This window comes from Podarcis erhardii (genome assembly GCF_964252035.2).
Source record: "Podarcis erhardii genome assembly, chromosome: 9".
Classification (NCBI taxonomy): domain Eukaryota; kingdom Metazoa; phylum Chordata; class Lepidosauria; order Squamata; family Lacertidae; genus Podarcis; species Podarcis erhardii.
In genome coordinates this window covers 51,048,107-51,063,694 of record NC_138512.1, presented here as the reverse complement: position 1 = coordinate 51,063,694, position 15,588 = coordinate 51,048,107, and the positions used below count along the sequence as shown (strand labels likewise).

Here is a 15,588-nt window from a genome sequence, read left to right as displayed (position 1 = left end):
TGGCGTTCAGTGATTGGATAGTTAGAGAAAGTGTTACAGTTGCATTGTAGTGGAGCTCTATATAAGCAGGCTGGCTGAACCCTTCAGTTCAGTTCTGTTCTGGCCTGTGAATAAACAAGAGCTGTTTGAAGAATCGCTGTGTCGTCTGATATGTTCACCCACAACTTAACACCTTCAAGTTTAGATGCTATGCAAAACAAAATGCGTGCACACAAACCTGCCCCCGCCCCACAATTATATTCAGAAATCTTAAGAGAACGAAGCAGGAGAGTGTAATAGCCTTTGCCATAAGCCATGTTGAATTGCTGCTGCTGTTTTTTAAAAAGCGTGCATGCCTACTGCGTGCACCTAAAGGGATACTGGATGTGTGCCAAAATGTTAAAAATTCCAAAGCAGCATCCTGATATAAATGTGACTTGACTGAACAATGAGCTGGCAGTTATATCTCCTAGCTTGTTGAGACTTTAAGGAAACACTCTGATGATCCTTTGGGCGGCTGCACTGAACTTGCTGTATAGTTTCCTTAGCTGAGAATATGTGCGCTTTTGTTTTAAAAATAACAGGACATCTCTTAGCATGCACAATACATTTTTTTCCACCCCAGAGTACTCACAAAAGTCTTTTTAAAGAAACTAGGAAGGGTGTTAACTTGATCAATGCTGTGCAGGAAGGAAAGCTTCTTCCTACTATTTTTCAGCGTGACTTTCACTGACATGATCAGGCTGGGAAAAGTCTTATTGGCTGAGAGCCCAGGACAACCGTGCAATATCTCTAGTCAACTGGAACTCAAACTACACTGCCCAAGGGAAAACTATATCATAAAAAACAACTTGGGTTACGTGCTGTGCCTTAAACACATCCAGCTGAAAATGTGTTTAAAATTCTGAATTTGCATGCAAGCTGTTGTGGATGTGGGGTTGTTTGTTTTTTAACAAGATGGCAATATTTATCAGCAAATCAAAACGTATTTTTTCATATTATTTATAAAGTTTAATAAGGAAGGATTCAGACAACTGGAATTCTACCCACCCCCAATTGTGCCATCACCATGGGGTCAGTTCCACAAGGCTAAACATAGTTAAAAGGATATCATGTGTATTGTGTGTATTGTCTGATGTGTATTGTCCAATACATGATGGCCCATAAGCTGCAATCCTTTTGATGACTAAGGTCATATTCAAACCATACCTTTAAACCACACTTTTACTACTCTTACAAGAGTCTTGGCTTCACCCCCCCCCCCAAAAAAAAACCCCTGGGAGCGGTAGTTGGTTAATGGTGCATGAAATAGTAGTTTTGGGAGGGATTTCCTATCAGCTTTCAGCATGGGAAGCCATGACTATTTTAAGAGTGGCATAAGAGTACTTTAAATATATGGTGTGTATGTGCCCTAAGGCCCCCTATTCATTTTATTACAACAACAAGAGAGCTACTGCAACATGGTTGTATCCTGTGAACATATGCTGGATATGATGGTGCTGCAATTCCTCCTTGTGTGAGCATCACCTGTCTGGGGTTTCCAAGGAAGGAACAGAGTCGCAGCAACTCTTGTGTCACTGGGAGTTCATTAGTACTGGGCCTTGGTTCAATGAGGAGTGGTGTTCATAAGAAGTCACTGCACGGGAGTGGGGAAACATCCATCATGCTTTGTGCACTTCCAGCTAGCAGCAGTCAGTAACGTTAAGTAGGATCGGTGACATGCACCTTGTGGTGACACCATGTCAAAACTCATTTATTTACCGAGGCAAGTTTTAAAGTTGATCAGTAGGTCGTCTCTTTGGTATTTTGACTGCCTCTTTTGTTTTTACTTATGGTACTATTTGATTCTTTATTGTTTTATACTGTATGCAATTAAATTCGTGTTTGTTTACATTTTTCTTTACCTCTGAAAACTGGCTCAGATAATTTTTAACAATCAAACAAATAATTGGGCCTATATGTTATGGAGAAAGTAGCATGGGATGCATTTTTTAGCAGGAACCCTGTGGTAGGTGTTACAATTATTACTTCCTCCTGTGATACCTGATGCAAATATTAGAAAAGGCACATAAAGATGAATGCAAATTATAGGTGTCTGTTTTGCTCTCAGTATGTGTACTAGAAAGCCGCTGTGCAAATCAGCTTCCTGTTATGCATTTCGGAAACTCAGTGGCCACTTGCGCATTATATCTTATGTCACTTTTGCGATGGAGATGTTAATTCCTATGTCAAAAATCTGCTGTAACAATTAATCAGAGGAAAATAATTCTGTAAGTCTTTTTCTTTGTCAGCTTCCTTCTGATCCAAGAAATTGTTTGTTTTTTTAATCACCTTAGGCTTTGATGCGACCTGGTCGAATTGACAGAATCATATACGTGCCTCTTCCTGATGCAGCTACCCGTAAAGAAATATTTAAAATCCAGTTTTCTGCCATGCCTGTGTCTGAGGAGGTCCACATGGATGAGCTTGTCCAACAAACACAGAAGTATTCAGGAGCAGAGGTAAGAACGCAGTGCCATATGAAAATGTGAAATCCTAATAATTATTACTATATGTTTGATTTCCTGTAATTGTGTTTTGCCATCTTGTTTGTGTTCCTCCTCATAACATCGTAAGTGAAATGGCATTTTACATACTGAAGAACAAATTGCTGTCAAGGCCGTGCTGTCAGTTGGTCAAATCCGTCTTTCTAATCCATATCAGAAGCATACCTAGCAGTTGGTGGAACTGGCCGTGGGGGGATGGCATGCAAAAATCACCTATCAGACTATGGCATGTATGATGTATACAGTATGTGTGTGTTATTGTGCCACCGCTGTCAGGGCGAGATCAAATGTGGGAGAAGCTTCCCGACCTCCGTGCACTGTGGCACAAAGACATGCAAATTATTTTGCCCTTCCTCTTCACCTTGTCTGCATTGCAGACACTTTGAGTAGTTGGGTCACATAAAATAGTAATTCCTAAGGTGGCTATTGCGGTAAAGTGATTTTTTTCTGGAGTGACGGCGCCGATAAAGCTCCTTGCCAATGGTACAAGGGACCCTAGGTACACCTGTAGAAATTTGTCACACATTTAAAAAACAAGAACCAAAAGCTATAGTGAAAGCATTTCTGTGTAGCACTGTGATACCTGTGTGCAGATTACATAAATAATGTGTGTGTGTTGTGATTTGCGCTGAAAGATCAAGGACCATAGCAAATGATGATTTCCACATGAGTTTCGTGTTAATTTCTGCCGTGCAAGTGGATAATAATTTTGACCCAATCAAGAAAACACTTAGCTACCCCTCCCAGTTTGGTGTCATCTGCAAATTTGATGAGCATCCCCTCAATTCCTTCATCCAAGTCATTTATAAAGATGTTGAACAGCAACAGGCCCAGGACAGAACCCTGTGGCACCCTACTTGTAATAATAATAATAATAATAATTTATTATTTGTACCCCGCCCATCTGGCTGGGTTTCCCCAGCCACTCTGGGCGGCTTCCAACAGAGATAAAAAATACACTAAAATGTCACACATTAAAAATTTCCCTGAACAGGGCTGCCTTCAGATGTCTTCTGAATGTCAGGTAGTTGTCCATCGCCTTGACATCCGATGGGAGGGCATTCCACAGGGCGGGCGCCACCACCGAGAAGGCCCTCTGCCTGGTTCCCTGCAACTTGGCCTCTCGCAGTGAGGGAACCGCCAGAAGGCCCTCGGAGCTGGACCTCAGTGTCCGGGCAGAACGATGGGGGAGGAGACGCTCCTTCAGATATACTGGACCGAGGCCATTTAGGGCTACTTGTGCTATGTGTATTATCAAGAGCTGCTTTGTATAATTCTGGTTGTCCACTGAATTGAGAACGTGAGACAGTCATATGTAGATGTGCTCTGAGAGAACAGCTGTCTGTTGGATTACAATGATGTACAAAATGAAAAGATGACCAATGCAGCAGTAACAGACGAGTTACCATTATTAAATCCCTACTCGTTAGACTGATTTCATATTTCTTTATTTAAATCATGCAAAATCCATCTTTAAACCAGGTGTCACCAAGATAATATAGAAAATAATATAATCCACTAAAACACATTAAACATCATTAGAGTATAAAGATTTACATCTGCCTAATCTAAGGAACAATAAAAATGACTATAACATATAAAAGATCCAGGAAGGACAGAGGGAACAGATAAGTTTTTTTACTAGCGAATATAATATCTGTACTATTGGCACCTGCCAGATATCCAGGAGAGACCATTCCATAAGGGGGCCACCATAAAGAAAGCCTGTCATCAGGTGGTCATAATATGAATATTTGCAGGACAAGGCACAACCAAGAGGGCTTTATCTGGTGATCACAGTGAGTGGGTAGATCCATATTAAATGTGTGTGCATATGGTATATATGTACTGATTGACTGATTTGTTGTTCAGAGTTGGTGACAGAGGCCAATAGATCTGCGACTAACACCCAGGAATTGTCTCACTAGATTTATATATAACACAATATTTATATGTGTGTGTATGTTTACAGTATATGAAAACCACAATAGCCATTTCTTAGAGCATTTTAGAAGAGCTTTTCAGACAATTGCCTAGTTTCATTAACAAGCTTTATCTCATTATATCTCTAGTTCCCTGCATTACCATTTTACATTTTACAGCAAAAAGGAATCACTTTAGTTGATAACTTCATGATACTTGATTTATGGCAACCACTTATAGCAAAAAGCAGAATTATTGCGGCCCACTGGGGTTCTAAGCAGTGCAAATACTTTACTATTCATGTAGTGCTGAACTATTATTTTTAATGCACCTTACTGTTTTTCATTTTTCATATATGTCATAAACAGCAACCCTTCCCATTCTTCCACAGATACATTCATGTAAGTAAGAGAGTATACAGTGATAATCAGTCAATATTTATCTGAAATGGTTACCAAATTTTGCTCAGTGAAAGCAGTTTTTCAGAATAATCAAATATTATGGAATTAGTAAAGAGGTGATTGTGGTGTTGTTGTTTTTTTAGAATGATGTATTCAAGTAGCATGAACTTGCTGAAAATTAATTTGTTTGCTTAACAGTTTTTTTAAAAAATACCAATATAATTGACATCCCAAATAAACAGTCTTCGTCCAATATTGTACTTAGGTTGCTTTCTCCTGAAAAGATTGTGAGGAAACATAGTATCCAAAGCAGACTGCCATCTATCCCAGAAAAAGAAAATCCTAGTTATGCCTCATGTTTAGATTTCTCATTGACTAGCTTTGAAAGTAGTTTTTAAAAGTAATAGCTGCATAGCTTAGACAAGAAAGCCTATTTACAAGAAATAACTTGCCATGGAAGTCAGAGGCAGGCAATTCTACCCTCAGTCCTCCAAATAGAGGAGTAGCTGTATCTCATAGTGTGTTTGTTATTAGTTTCCTTGCTACCTGTAATCTCTAGTTTCATTTGGGAGAGAAACCTTTTTCTCCTATTCTGATCAACTTTGAGTTGAACATTTGATGCAACAAGTCTGCAGCAGGATATTGAGCACAAATGTTCCCCTTTTCTTTCCATTGAAAGAACAAGCGTTAGAGAAGATGATGAGCTAATGAAAAGGTAGAAAGCATAAATCACCTTACAGTGTTTAATTTTTACATTCCTCGCCCTTTCATCAGTCCACAGAAACAGCAAGTAATAGTTCTTATGCCAGTGAACAGAAGTTTTAAGTTTACTTTCAGCCTTCAGAATTTCTAAAGATTCTTGCAAATGAGGTTAGAAGTAGTGTTAATGATACAGTATTACGTTGGGTAGTTCTTTGCTTAATCACAAGGTTCAGGGTCCAGAAGTTGTGAGTAACCAAATATTTTTGTGCATTCTTGGATTTCCTCTTTTTTTTATACACAACTGCATCCCATGCCATTCTAAGGGGTTTCGTGATTTTTCAGTGTATTTAAAAAATGGATATTTTAGGGAAAGTGGTGTAAGTTTCTTAGGGATCGCTTCATCTTAGTAATTTCCAGCTTTAAATTGCACAGAATTTGTCTCAATAAAACTGGCACTGCTTTTTCTATAAAGCTCAGCATAGGCTTTCTTAATTTGCTTTCTGGTGTTGTAATTAAAATTGCACACGAAGCCCTAAAGAACTGTTTGTTGCAAGTAAAAATGAAATCATGTGAATCCTGACAGATGTCAGGTTGCTAATTCTGTCATTCGGAAACTCTCTTATCCGGAAAGGATAATATAATTATAATTATCATACATTATCTACAATAAAAGGGTGAGTTTAGATGAAACATGTCTTGGCAGAATAGAGACTTGATTCCTTCTTTTAATAAGCACGTATGCTGATCCTTATTCTAAATCTGACTTTTAAAAGAAGTTTATTACATCATTTTTCTTTTCAAATTAAAAGGACGACTGATCTGCTTTGTCCTAAATCTTTTCTCTTCGAACTGTGGAGGAAATATATAGAATAAATTATAAGAGTTCTATGAAAGAAATTAGCATTTAAACATTTCTGGAAACCAGAGTCTAGTTATCATCTCCTTCCAATTCTGCAGCAAATTCCTTTTTAAATTCAGAAGTAGTTATAAAGACAACTCTCATGAGCAGGTCAAGCATGTGTGTGAAACATTCTGCTGAGAACTATAAAAACTGAAACATCCTGCTTTCTAGTATAGAGCATCTCTTTGAGGTACATACGTTTATGGAAAATTAAGATGTGAGACAGTCTTAACTTTATGGCAGACAGTTTATAGTGTGAGAGCCAAGGCTGGCATCATGTTATATGGTATATCATATAACCATGCTTACCAAAGAGACGTTAAATGTGAGTAGAAACTATAAATCTATCACTTATACCTAGAGGACTTGGTGTAAATTTTATCTTCCTTGCCGAGCAATAACTCACAAGGGTGGCACACAGCATGCACAACAAAATGCTGGTCAACTTTCACTCATGCTGTACCATGTGCTTATTTGATGTCAGGAAAGCATCATTGTGTTGCCATAAAGTCATATTGTACTGTATAGCATAACTCAACTCTCATCTCAATCTTAAAGCACATCTGATTAAATGTAAGTCACGAGGAAGGACGCTGCTGATTTAAACCACCTCTTACATTCAGTAAAGAAAATGTAGACAGTTTTATCATTGGAAATGACTCTGCACAGAGTTCTACTATATTTTGTTGTTTGTTTCATAAAAATCAAGGGAAAAAAATACAACCTGTTTGCAAAATTCATAGGCAAACATGCCTGTTGCTGAGCACTGGGGATCGTTTTATTTTGGGAACTACAACCCCCACCCCCAAACATCCAAAGAAGTATCCCTGTATCATATTTCCATTCTGGTTCAGGAGTACCTTGCAATCTTTTTAAGGGAAAAGCCCCATTGACTTTCTAAGTAAACATACTTGGCCTCAGACTGTCTCACTCTTGGTTACATTTGCAACACAGCCTTGACTGTTCATACAGAGTTAGCACATGAAAAATGTAGTATAACAATACTTATTATAATCCATTATGTCAGCCTCTCTCACACATGAAGCATTAAGAAATTTGTGGGCCTTCTTGCACTTTTGAATGTATCTTTCATTCAACAGCTCAAATTTCTGACATATCATTGTACTATAAAGAAATGGATAGGAAGCTTGATAAACTTGCTTGATGTGTATCTGTAAAATGCATGTGTGATGCCAGCAGAGAACTGAGACTGCCTCGCCACTTGTCTTTCCTGCCCCCCCGACCGCCTCACCACTAGTGTCAAGTAATAATGGAATTATTTGAGCCTCTTCCAGATATATGCACACTGGTGAAGGAGGCAGCAGTCAGCTATCCAGGAAGGAGGAGAGAGGGGATACACTTGCCCTCCCCCCCCCAGTCCTGAAGACAAGAGAAACACTGAATTGAGTTCTTTGCCCTGGAGGGGGAATGGCCCAAAACTGGCAAAATGAGACCACATTCTTGTGTCCTGGTCCAGATTCTGAGTTAGCAGAATCAGGCCAGAAGGTGAGGGATTTCCCTATACGATTGTTTGATTGAACGCCGTACTATTAAAAAAAACTGGACGCCCTACCCCCCTGGTCAAGAAACTTATTGGAGAATATCCTTAGCCACCAGGTGCATATATGCATGTGCACATATTTGCATGTGTTTGAGAATATGGAATTGGTATGAATACTGTACTGCAAAGGAGGAAATACACATTAGTGGATTTTCACAGGTCTTCACTTGCTGCTTACTAATTTTATATCTCCTCCATCTTCCCCACCGTCCTCCATTTGTTCACATAAAGTTGTCAAAAACTCTTCTGTGTAGAATGTAGGAGAAGGAAGTGTGTCGCCAGCACCATGGGGGCTGCTGTCACTTAGTCGAGGCTACAAAAGAAAGTTGGAAAGTAGCAATCTATCATCCAGCTGTGCTTCCCCTTCCCCCTCCCTCCCGCCCCAGTCTTCCCTGGGGCCATGCTTCTTTATTGTCCTCTGACTTAGCAGTGGTTCCCAGTAAAGGAAAAACATGTTGCTGTTTATAAGCAGTTGGGAATTTAATTCTAGAAGGAAATGGTCTCTTTTGGAAGTTGCTATTGTTTGTTTTTTCAGGCTGGTTTTTTAATTGTTTTTATCAAGTTCATTTTAAAAAATACAAATCAAATTACACTGGTCAGCCTTGAGAATTTTTCATGCTCCTTGGGAGCAGTTTTACTCTCTTCAAGATATACAGTTACTAACGTAATATTAGTTCTTGTAGCAAATAGTGAAATGCCTGGTGCTTTCTGCATGCAGCACTTTTATGTTGTGGGGTAGGTGGGGTGGCTAACCTTTTTCATACTGAGAGCCACATTAACCCATGCTCAACTCTGCAGGGTCCTCATGTCAAAGTGGGCATGGCCAAGGTGTAAAAATGGGTGTGGTGGGAACCTTCGTTCTTGGGACTTCATTTTGAAAAGTCTTTCCCATCAGTTATTTTAAATTAAGTTTTTAATCATGCATTATTCATTATTAAATTCAAGGTTTTTAGAAAAAGATCCTCCCCTTTTTTAAAGGAGCAATTTTATGTGGACTCTACCACTTCCTTGACATCCTGTTACTCCTAAGCTTTGCATTCTTACTCTTGTTGGCATTAGGTACTCTTGTTGGCATTAGGTTATATAACTACCTGAAGGTTATGTAACTATCTGAAGGCTAATTTAGATAGGATGTTTATGCTGAACTAACACCCTAGTCAGCCATCTAGCTGCTTCCATCAAGCCCAGCTTGATAGCACCAGGGGTCTTTCCCACAATCTGTCTTTACAGATCATTATAGATACTTGATTTAAAATGATCTGCTTCGGTGTCTAATCATGCTATATTTGATGTGTAAAAACAATTCAAATCAGAACACAAACATTTTCAATAGAAATCCATTTTTTCTCTTGAAGGCAGTGTGCTAATTGAGATGGTTTTGCTGTAACCAAATTTATTTTTATGTGGAAGGTGATAGAATATTTTATAGAGAGTTCAGAAACAGAATGGAAATCCAGCTAGGCAATTCTGTGATCCCATCTGGAGTACTATTTAGTTGTGGGCACTCCGGTTCTGTTAAAAACATGCTTTTAAACTGAAAAGAATTCAGAAGAAAGCTACAAGTATGATAAAGGATCTAGAAGGAATATCACTGAAATAAAAGTTAAATTAACTGCATATGTTTAGTACAAACATATCTGTACTAAACTTTCAAACTTTAAAAAGACAAAAGCAAAAAGAGAGAAAAGTGTACATTGTATCTACTGAAACACAATGAATTTAACAAAGTCTATCTTGCTGAAATTTAATCAATAGGAAAAACTGTAAAGACATCTGCAGTGGCACAAGCATCATACAGAGGTTTGTAGAGCCTCATTCCTTGAACGTTTTCTAGGAAACATATCTTTTGGGAAAACTACAAAGAGCTTTTTGGTAACATTTATTACAACATAAGTCCAATTTCATCAGATGCATGAAGTATTATCCTGAATTACAGTATTTCAATACCAATATCTATCTATATGTCTTGTGTTTATAAGAGAAAACTGGAAATGGGGAAATAAAATGGAGAAAATTGAGGGAAATAAAATGGAGAAAATTTAGTAATTATCACTGTCTCTGCTTAACATTTGATAACACAATACATCCTGGTATTGATAATGCAATTAACACACACAATGTGCTAATAATCCTTTGTCTCAGTTGAGCCCACAAATGAGCCCACTGACCCTCTTGATGAATTCAATTGATTTCACATTGCAGTTGCCCTTTGAAGTTCCTTTGTTCCAAGATTGCCACTCTAAAGCCACTTAACACATTACCAGGAGAAATTGAAATGTACCCCCATCAGTTTTAGATTACTGTCATTTCTGGTGTCATATTTGTTTAATTGTTTTTTAATGATTGTTATTTCTATGCTCTTAGCAGTTCTTATTTTTATATGTAAGCCACCTTGAATCCCATATGGAGAAAAGGTTAATAATAATAATAATATCCATATATTACACTGAAGACGATAGGTGAATGAATGCCTGATGCTGTGGAGCATATAATAAGGTCCTGATTCCAGAGTAGGTAGACAAATATGACATCTCTTTCCTATAGTCCCTGGGTCCATATCTCTGTTATGTGACCTATTGGTGGTGGTGATGAGCAGCAGTTTTAGATTGAGGGCCGTCAGTAAGCAAGTATGGTGCTACCACTCAAGGCCTGTGAAAGGGAAGTATCATTTTTCAGGATGTGCTATAGATAGATCATTGATGATATGTTTGAGTGGCTTCAGCTAGAAATTGTAAGTAACAACAGTAGTCTATCATTTTGCCTTCTAATTTGGTCCTACAATAGATTGTTCCTAGGTACCAGTTTGGCCTAGTTAATCAGACTGTCCATCCCCTCCTCCAAAGCGCTGGGTGTGTATTGTAGTTTGAAGAGGGTCTGCTATAAATTCTTAAGTAGTTAGTCTCTGTCAGGGATTTTTTAGGTACAAGGACCTGATTATAAATCATGGTTATGCTAGATTAGGTAACCCAAATAATCAGAAAAACTTGCCGCTCTTTATAGTGCTGGAAGTACAAGCTTTGCAGAGTATATGCTTGATAGCAAGCAAGAGCATACATATGTGCTATATTGACTTTAAAACCAATAACCAAAAGCCCACACAAAAACGAAGACTTAGTATTGTTTCTGGGAAACTGCTTGGTCTTGGACTATTCCATGTTCTAGACTACAGGCACCATTATTTGTATGTTATTCACTTGGTCAAGCACTTGCTGTTGGGAGTTGTAAAGAAGGTATCCCAAGCTTTTCAGTGATAGGCTAAAAGACATATTCTTAATTTTTAAAAAATGCTTATAAGGAAGCTCTAGTAATGTGCTCTAAGCAGTTTACATTACTCTCCCCCCCCCCAAACACACACACCCTTTATCAGAAATCAGGTTGCTTTGTTCTGCATCCAAATTACCAAACGGTTCTCTTGGGCTTCCTCATTTGAGTTAGTCTAATGTACAAATTGGGACGCGGGTGGCTGATCATATGGTCAGTGGTTTGAATCCCCGCAGCGGGGTGAGCTCCCGTCTTTCGGTCCCAGCTCCTGCCCACCTAGCAGTTTGAAAGCACCCCTAAGTGCAAGTAGATAAATAGGTACCGCTTTATAGGGGGAAGGTAAACGGCGTTTCCGTGTGCTGTGCTGGTGCTGGCTCGCCAGAGCAGCTTCGTCACGATGGCCACGTGACCCAGAAGTGTCTCCGGACAGCGCTGGCTTCCGGCCTCTTAAGTGAGATGAGCGCACAACCCTAGAGTCGGACACGACTGGCCCGTACGGGCAGGGGTACCTTTACCTTTACCTTTACTAATGTACAAATAATAAACAAGGATAATAAAATCAGTGGGACTTTGGGGGTCTCAGCCTCATTGTATAGTCAAAGCTAAAAATATGTATTGGCTTGCTTAAAAAAACATGCATTATTAGTTTGAATGAAATTCCCAGTCACAAGGGCCAAGTGCCGCATATAAAGAAACATGTATATTTGTATAAGATAGTAACTTCTACATATTCTGAGCTCTCATACTTCTACCTTTCACAGATGTGTTGACACTGTCAGCTGAAAGCCACATAGGTATTTATTTATGGCTCTTCATTAAAAGAAACAGATCATTTCATGTTATTCAAGCAATAAAGTTCAACAAGACCAAACAGTAAGCCATGTGATCAAGCCATACAGTTATGGGCTGTTTTGTGGTTTTATTTTATTATTATAATGTTAATTGTACCTGTTTTAATTGTGACGTTTTTTGTAATTTGCTTTGGCACTATTTGTTGACAGGCAAGCTGTAAAGTGCAGTCAAACACACACATTGAAACACCAGTGCACTAACCTCTCTTCTAAAGGATGAGATTATAGAGCCAGTGCAGTGTAATAGAGTGCTGAACTAGGACTTGAGAGACCAAGTCTCAAATCCTCACTTAGCCATTAAGCTCACTGGGTGGCCTTGGGCTAGTCACTGCCTCTCAGCCTAACCTGCCTCACAGAGTTGTTGTAGGGATTAAATGAGTATGTGGGAAACTACCCTGAGGTCCTCTGATATGTGATAAACTACGCCAGGTAGTTTAGATGGTTCGTAGAGAGAGGTGGGCTTTCATTTTTAATACTGTCTTTTATAATCTGTTCATCCTCTAAGGCCTGCCTTTTAATCAGTCATCTGCCTCATTCAGATAAACTCTTTCTAGAATATAATTATTTTCTGAAAAAAATGAAGATCTGGTTGTCACAAAAGATGTTATGTTTTGAACTTCTTCCCTGATAAGCCATAAATCTCTGCTGTATATATTGCAGTAATTAATTGAGCGTTTTAAGTTAAGAAACTTCCTGACTGGACTTGGCTGTTCCTGCATGTACAGAGGCTGTAGCCAAATGTAACATGTCTGCAGAGCTTTTAAAGTCATGATATGAAGATATTTAGCGTTAGGAAATGGTGAAGGTGTGCGGAACCACAGCTTTTATCGCTGATTCATCCACTGTGAAGGCATTCTGGTTGTGCATATTGGCCACCAGCCACCAAGAGCAGCTCTGCCAGATTTCATTCATTCCAATAGGGCTTCCACACTGAAGCCTTTCTAGAGCCAGTACTGCTTTCCCTCTTGTCTGAAAGGATATGCTTAATTGTAATGCACTTGAAAAAAATTGCCTTAATTTCTTTACTCATTTTATCCCATAAAATAAATATCAGTAATTAAAAGTAGTATTATGTGGTACAGATAACTGCCATTTTGTACCAGGTTACATTCCTGACCGCTACACACATTGGCGGAGCATGCATATGCCCGCTACACCTTTTACAGCCCATTACGCCCTGCCCCCTTTTCTTCCTTTGTTTTTTGCCAATTATTTTTATTGATTTCCCAGTTTTAACCCAATTACTTACGTAGTTTTAGGCATTAGTTTTTAAAAAATCAAGTTCAGACTGTTGACTGACAATTCTGAGTTAATTTGAAAGCCGTAGATCTTCTCCACTTTGTCTTTTTCAATATTATGCCTGAGCCCTCAGCTCTGAGAGACTTATATACAAAACAGAACAGGTGTGCATGTCTCATACCTCAAATATTTTGATAACCCAAGGCATTTTGAGATCTACCACCACATCCTCCTGCTCATTTCTGATTGAAGATAGGGCTTTAGTTTTGTCAGAAACCCAAGTATCCCAAGTGTTTTCAAATGATCATCATTTACGTTATGATATCCACGGTGGATAAAATTACCTTACGAGTGTCACAAAGATAAACTGGAGCCATTTCCTACCCAGTTATTATCCGTGTAGAACAGGTTGTTCCCTGCATGTCAGGACAACACTGATAACATTTGGCAGCAGAAGCAAATATACACACTAATATTAGAGCTGTGATAACAGACAGGCTTGCATTCTGAGTTTGATGTTTGGTAGCAGTCATTCATCTTTGTTTTGCTGCTGCTGCTCCTCCTGTTCTGCGGTACAGTACAGAATGAGTTCATACATTGGGCTCACAAAGCACACTTCCTAAAGCAGGTGACTGCCCATATAACTTCACTGTTTGTTAAGAAAACAAACCAGAAAAGAATTTAATAACATTGGGCGACATCCAATTGTGACTGCTTGCACAACGGAAATCTGCATGCACAATGAGATTTCCGATTTCTCTTCTCCTGCTTCCAGCCCCCTGCATGACCCAAAAATTTGCACAGAAGGGACCCTCAGCTTCCAGGATAGATTTTGGGGGTGCCAGGAGAAAGAGAAAAAGAGGCTCTCCTGTTGCAAAAGCAGGCAGCTGTTCTCATCATGTTAGAGCTTTTCTCACCCATTGTCTGTATGAATAACAACATTAAATGAGAGAGAAAAGTACCCAGGTTCACAATTTGAACCCAAAGGAGTGTGGACACAGATAAAAAATATGCTTCTTATTTATTTAAAATACTTTTATGCAACCTTTTTAAGGAGGGGCTTACACATATATAGTGCAACTACAACAGTAAAATCAATGAAAGTAAAAATAAACACCATTTTGGGTATTTAATAAGTGACTGTTAACTCTTCAATATTTCATTCAATCTGTTTAACTGCGTGGTCACAGCTATAACCTGGTTAAGGTGCATTAAATTCAATTCTTAATACTTCAGTAGAATGGGTAAAACTGAAGCATTTATATTTATTCTGGCCATGTACAACTTCAGATGTGAGATTGTAGAAGAGCCAGAAATGTATGAATGGCAGCATTATTTTGCCAAGAGTATCTATATGGCAGCTTTTTGTGTGCTTACCTGATGATGCGATTCTGAAATGATGAGGAATAATGCTTTTAAATAAACCATACCTATGTAATCAATTATTTAAAGTATAGTGTAAACTGACTCAAAAATATCTGAGCAATATTTTTAGTTGCCAGAAGTCTATATAATGTAGACAATTGCTCAAGTTAAATTGTGTGATTTGGCTACATGTTACAAACATCATCATAATAGCCATATGGTTTAAGAAGCATGTTGTTTTCTGACAAGCTAACGTACTGGAACTATTTTGTTTATGTTGCTGCAACAAGATAAGAAAGAATAAGAAACATTTTTGGTTCATGCAACTTATATTTGGTTCATGCAATTTATATTTCTCCACCCTACTTCTCCTTGGTATAGTGCTTACATGTGCCATTGATTTCAAGAAGGGCCATTCCAAAATAGCAAAGGGAATGTTTTAGAGAAACTAGTTGTATGCTTGATCTGCTGAATTGACTTGCAAAATTGCAATTGATAGGAATCTTTCAAAAATATGCTTTGCACTACTAATGCCATTTAAAAATACATTTATTTCTGAACCAGAATGGCAGGTGTTGATTGGTACTTACTGCAAGCATTCCTAGTATTCACAATGGTATATTTGTTGAATCCTGTTTTGCACGTAGTATTGATTGGGCAAATCAGGGAATGTGCAATACAGACATGGTGGGCCATGTAAATGTGTGAGAAGTGAAAATGGAACACACTCCCTGAATACACCCAAGATTCCTGTGCAGATCATCCCAATTTAATCATGGATCATGAAACACCCAGTAACAAGGAACTGCAGGTGGTTATGTTTTGGAACGAAAGTGGTTGGTTGCAAAATGGGCTGCTC

General features: G+C 38.6%; 1 protein-coding gene across 2 annotated transcripts in view; it reads left to right on the top strand.

Annotated features, from left to right (window-relative positions):
• AFG2A (AFG2 AAA ATPase homolog A) overlaps nt 1–15,588 on the top strand; it is a 156,317-nt gene that overhangs the window by 123,279 nt on the left and 17,450 nt on the right. For both annotated transcript variants that reach the window (XM_081876734.1, XM_081876733.1), the window contains exon 15: nt 2,316–2,480. In XM_081876734.1, the coding sequence (XP_081732860.1) occupies nt 2,316–2,480 (165 nt within the window). The remainder of the gene's footprint in view (nt 1–2,315; nt 2,481–15,588) is intronic.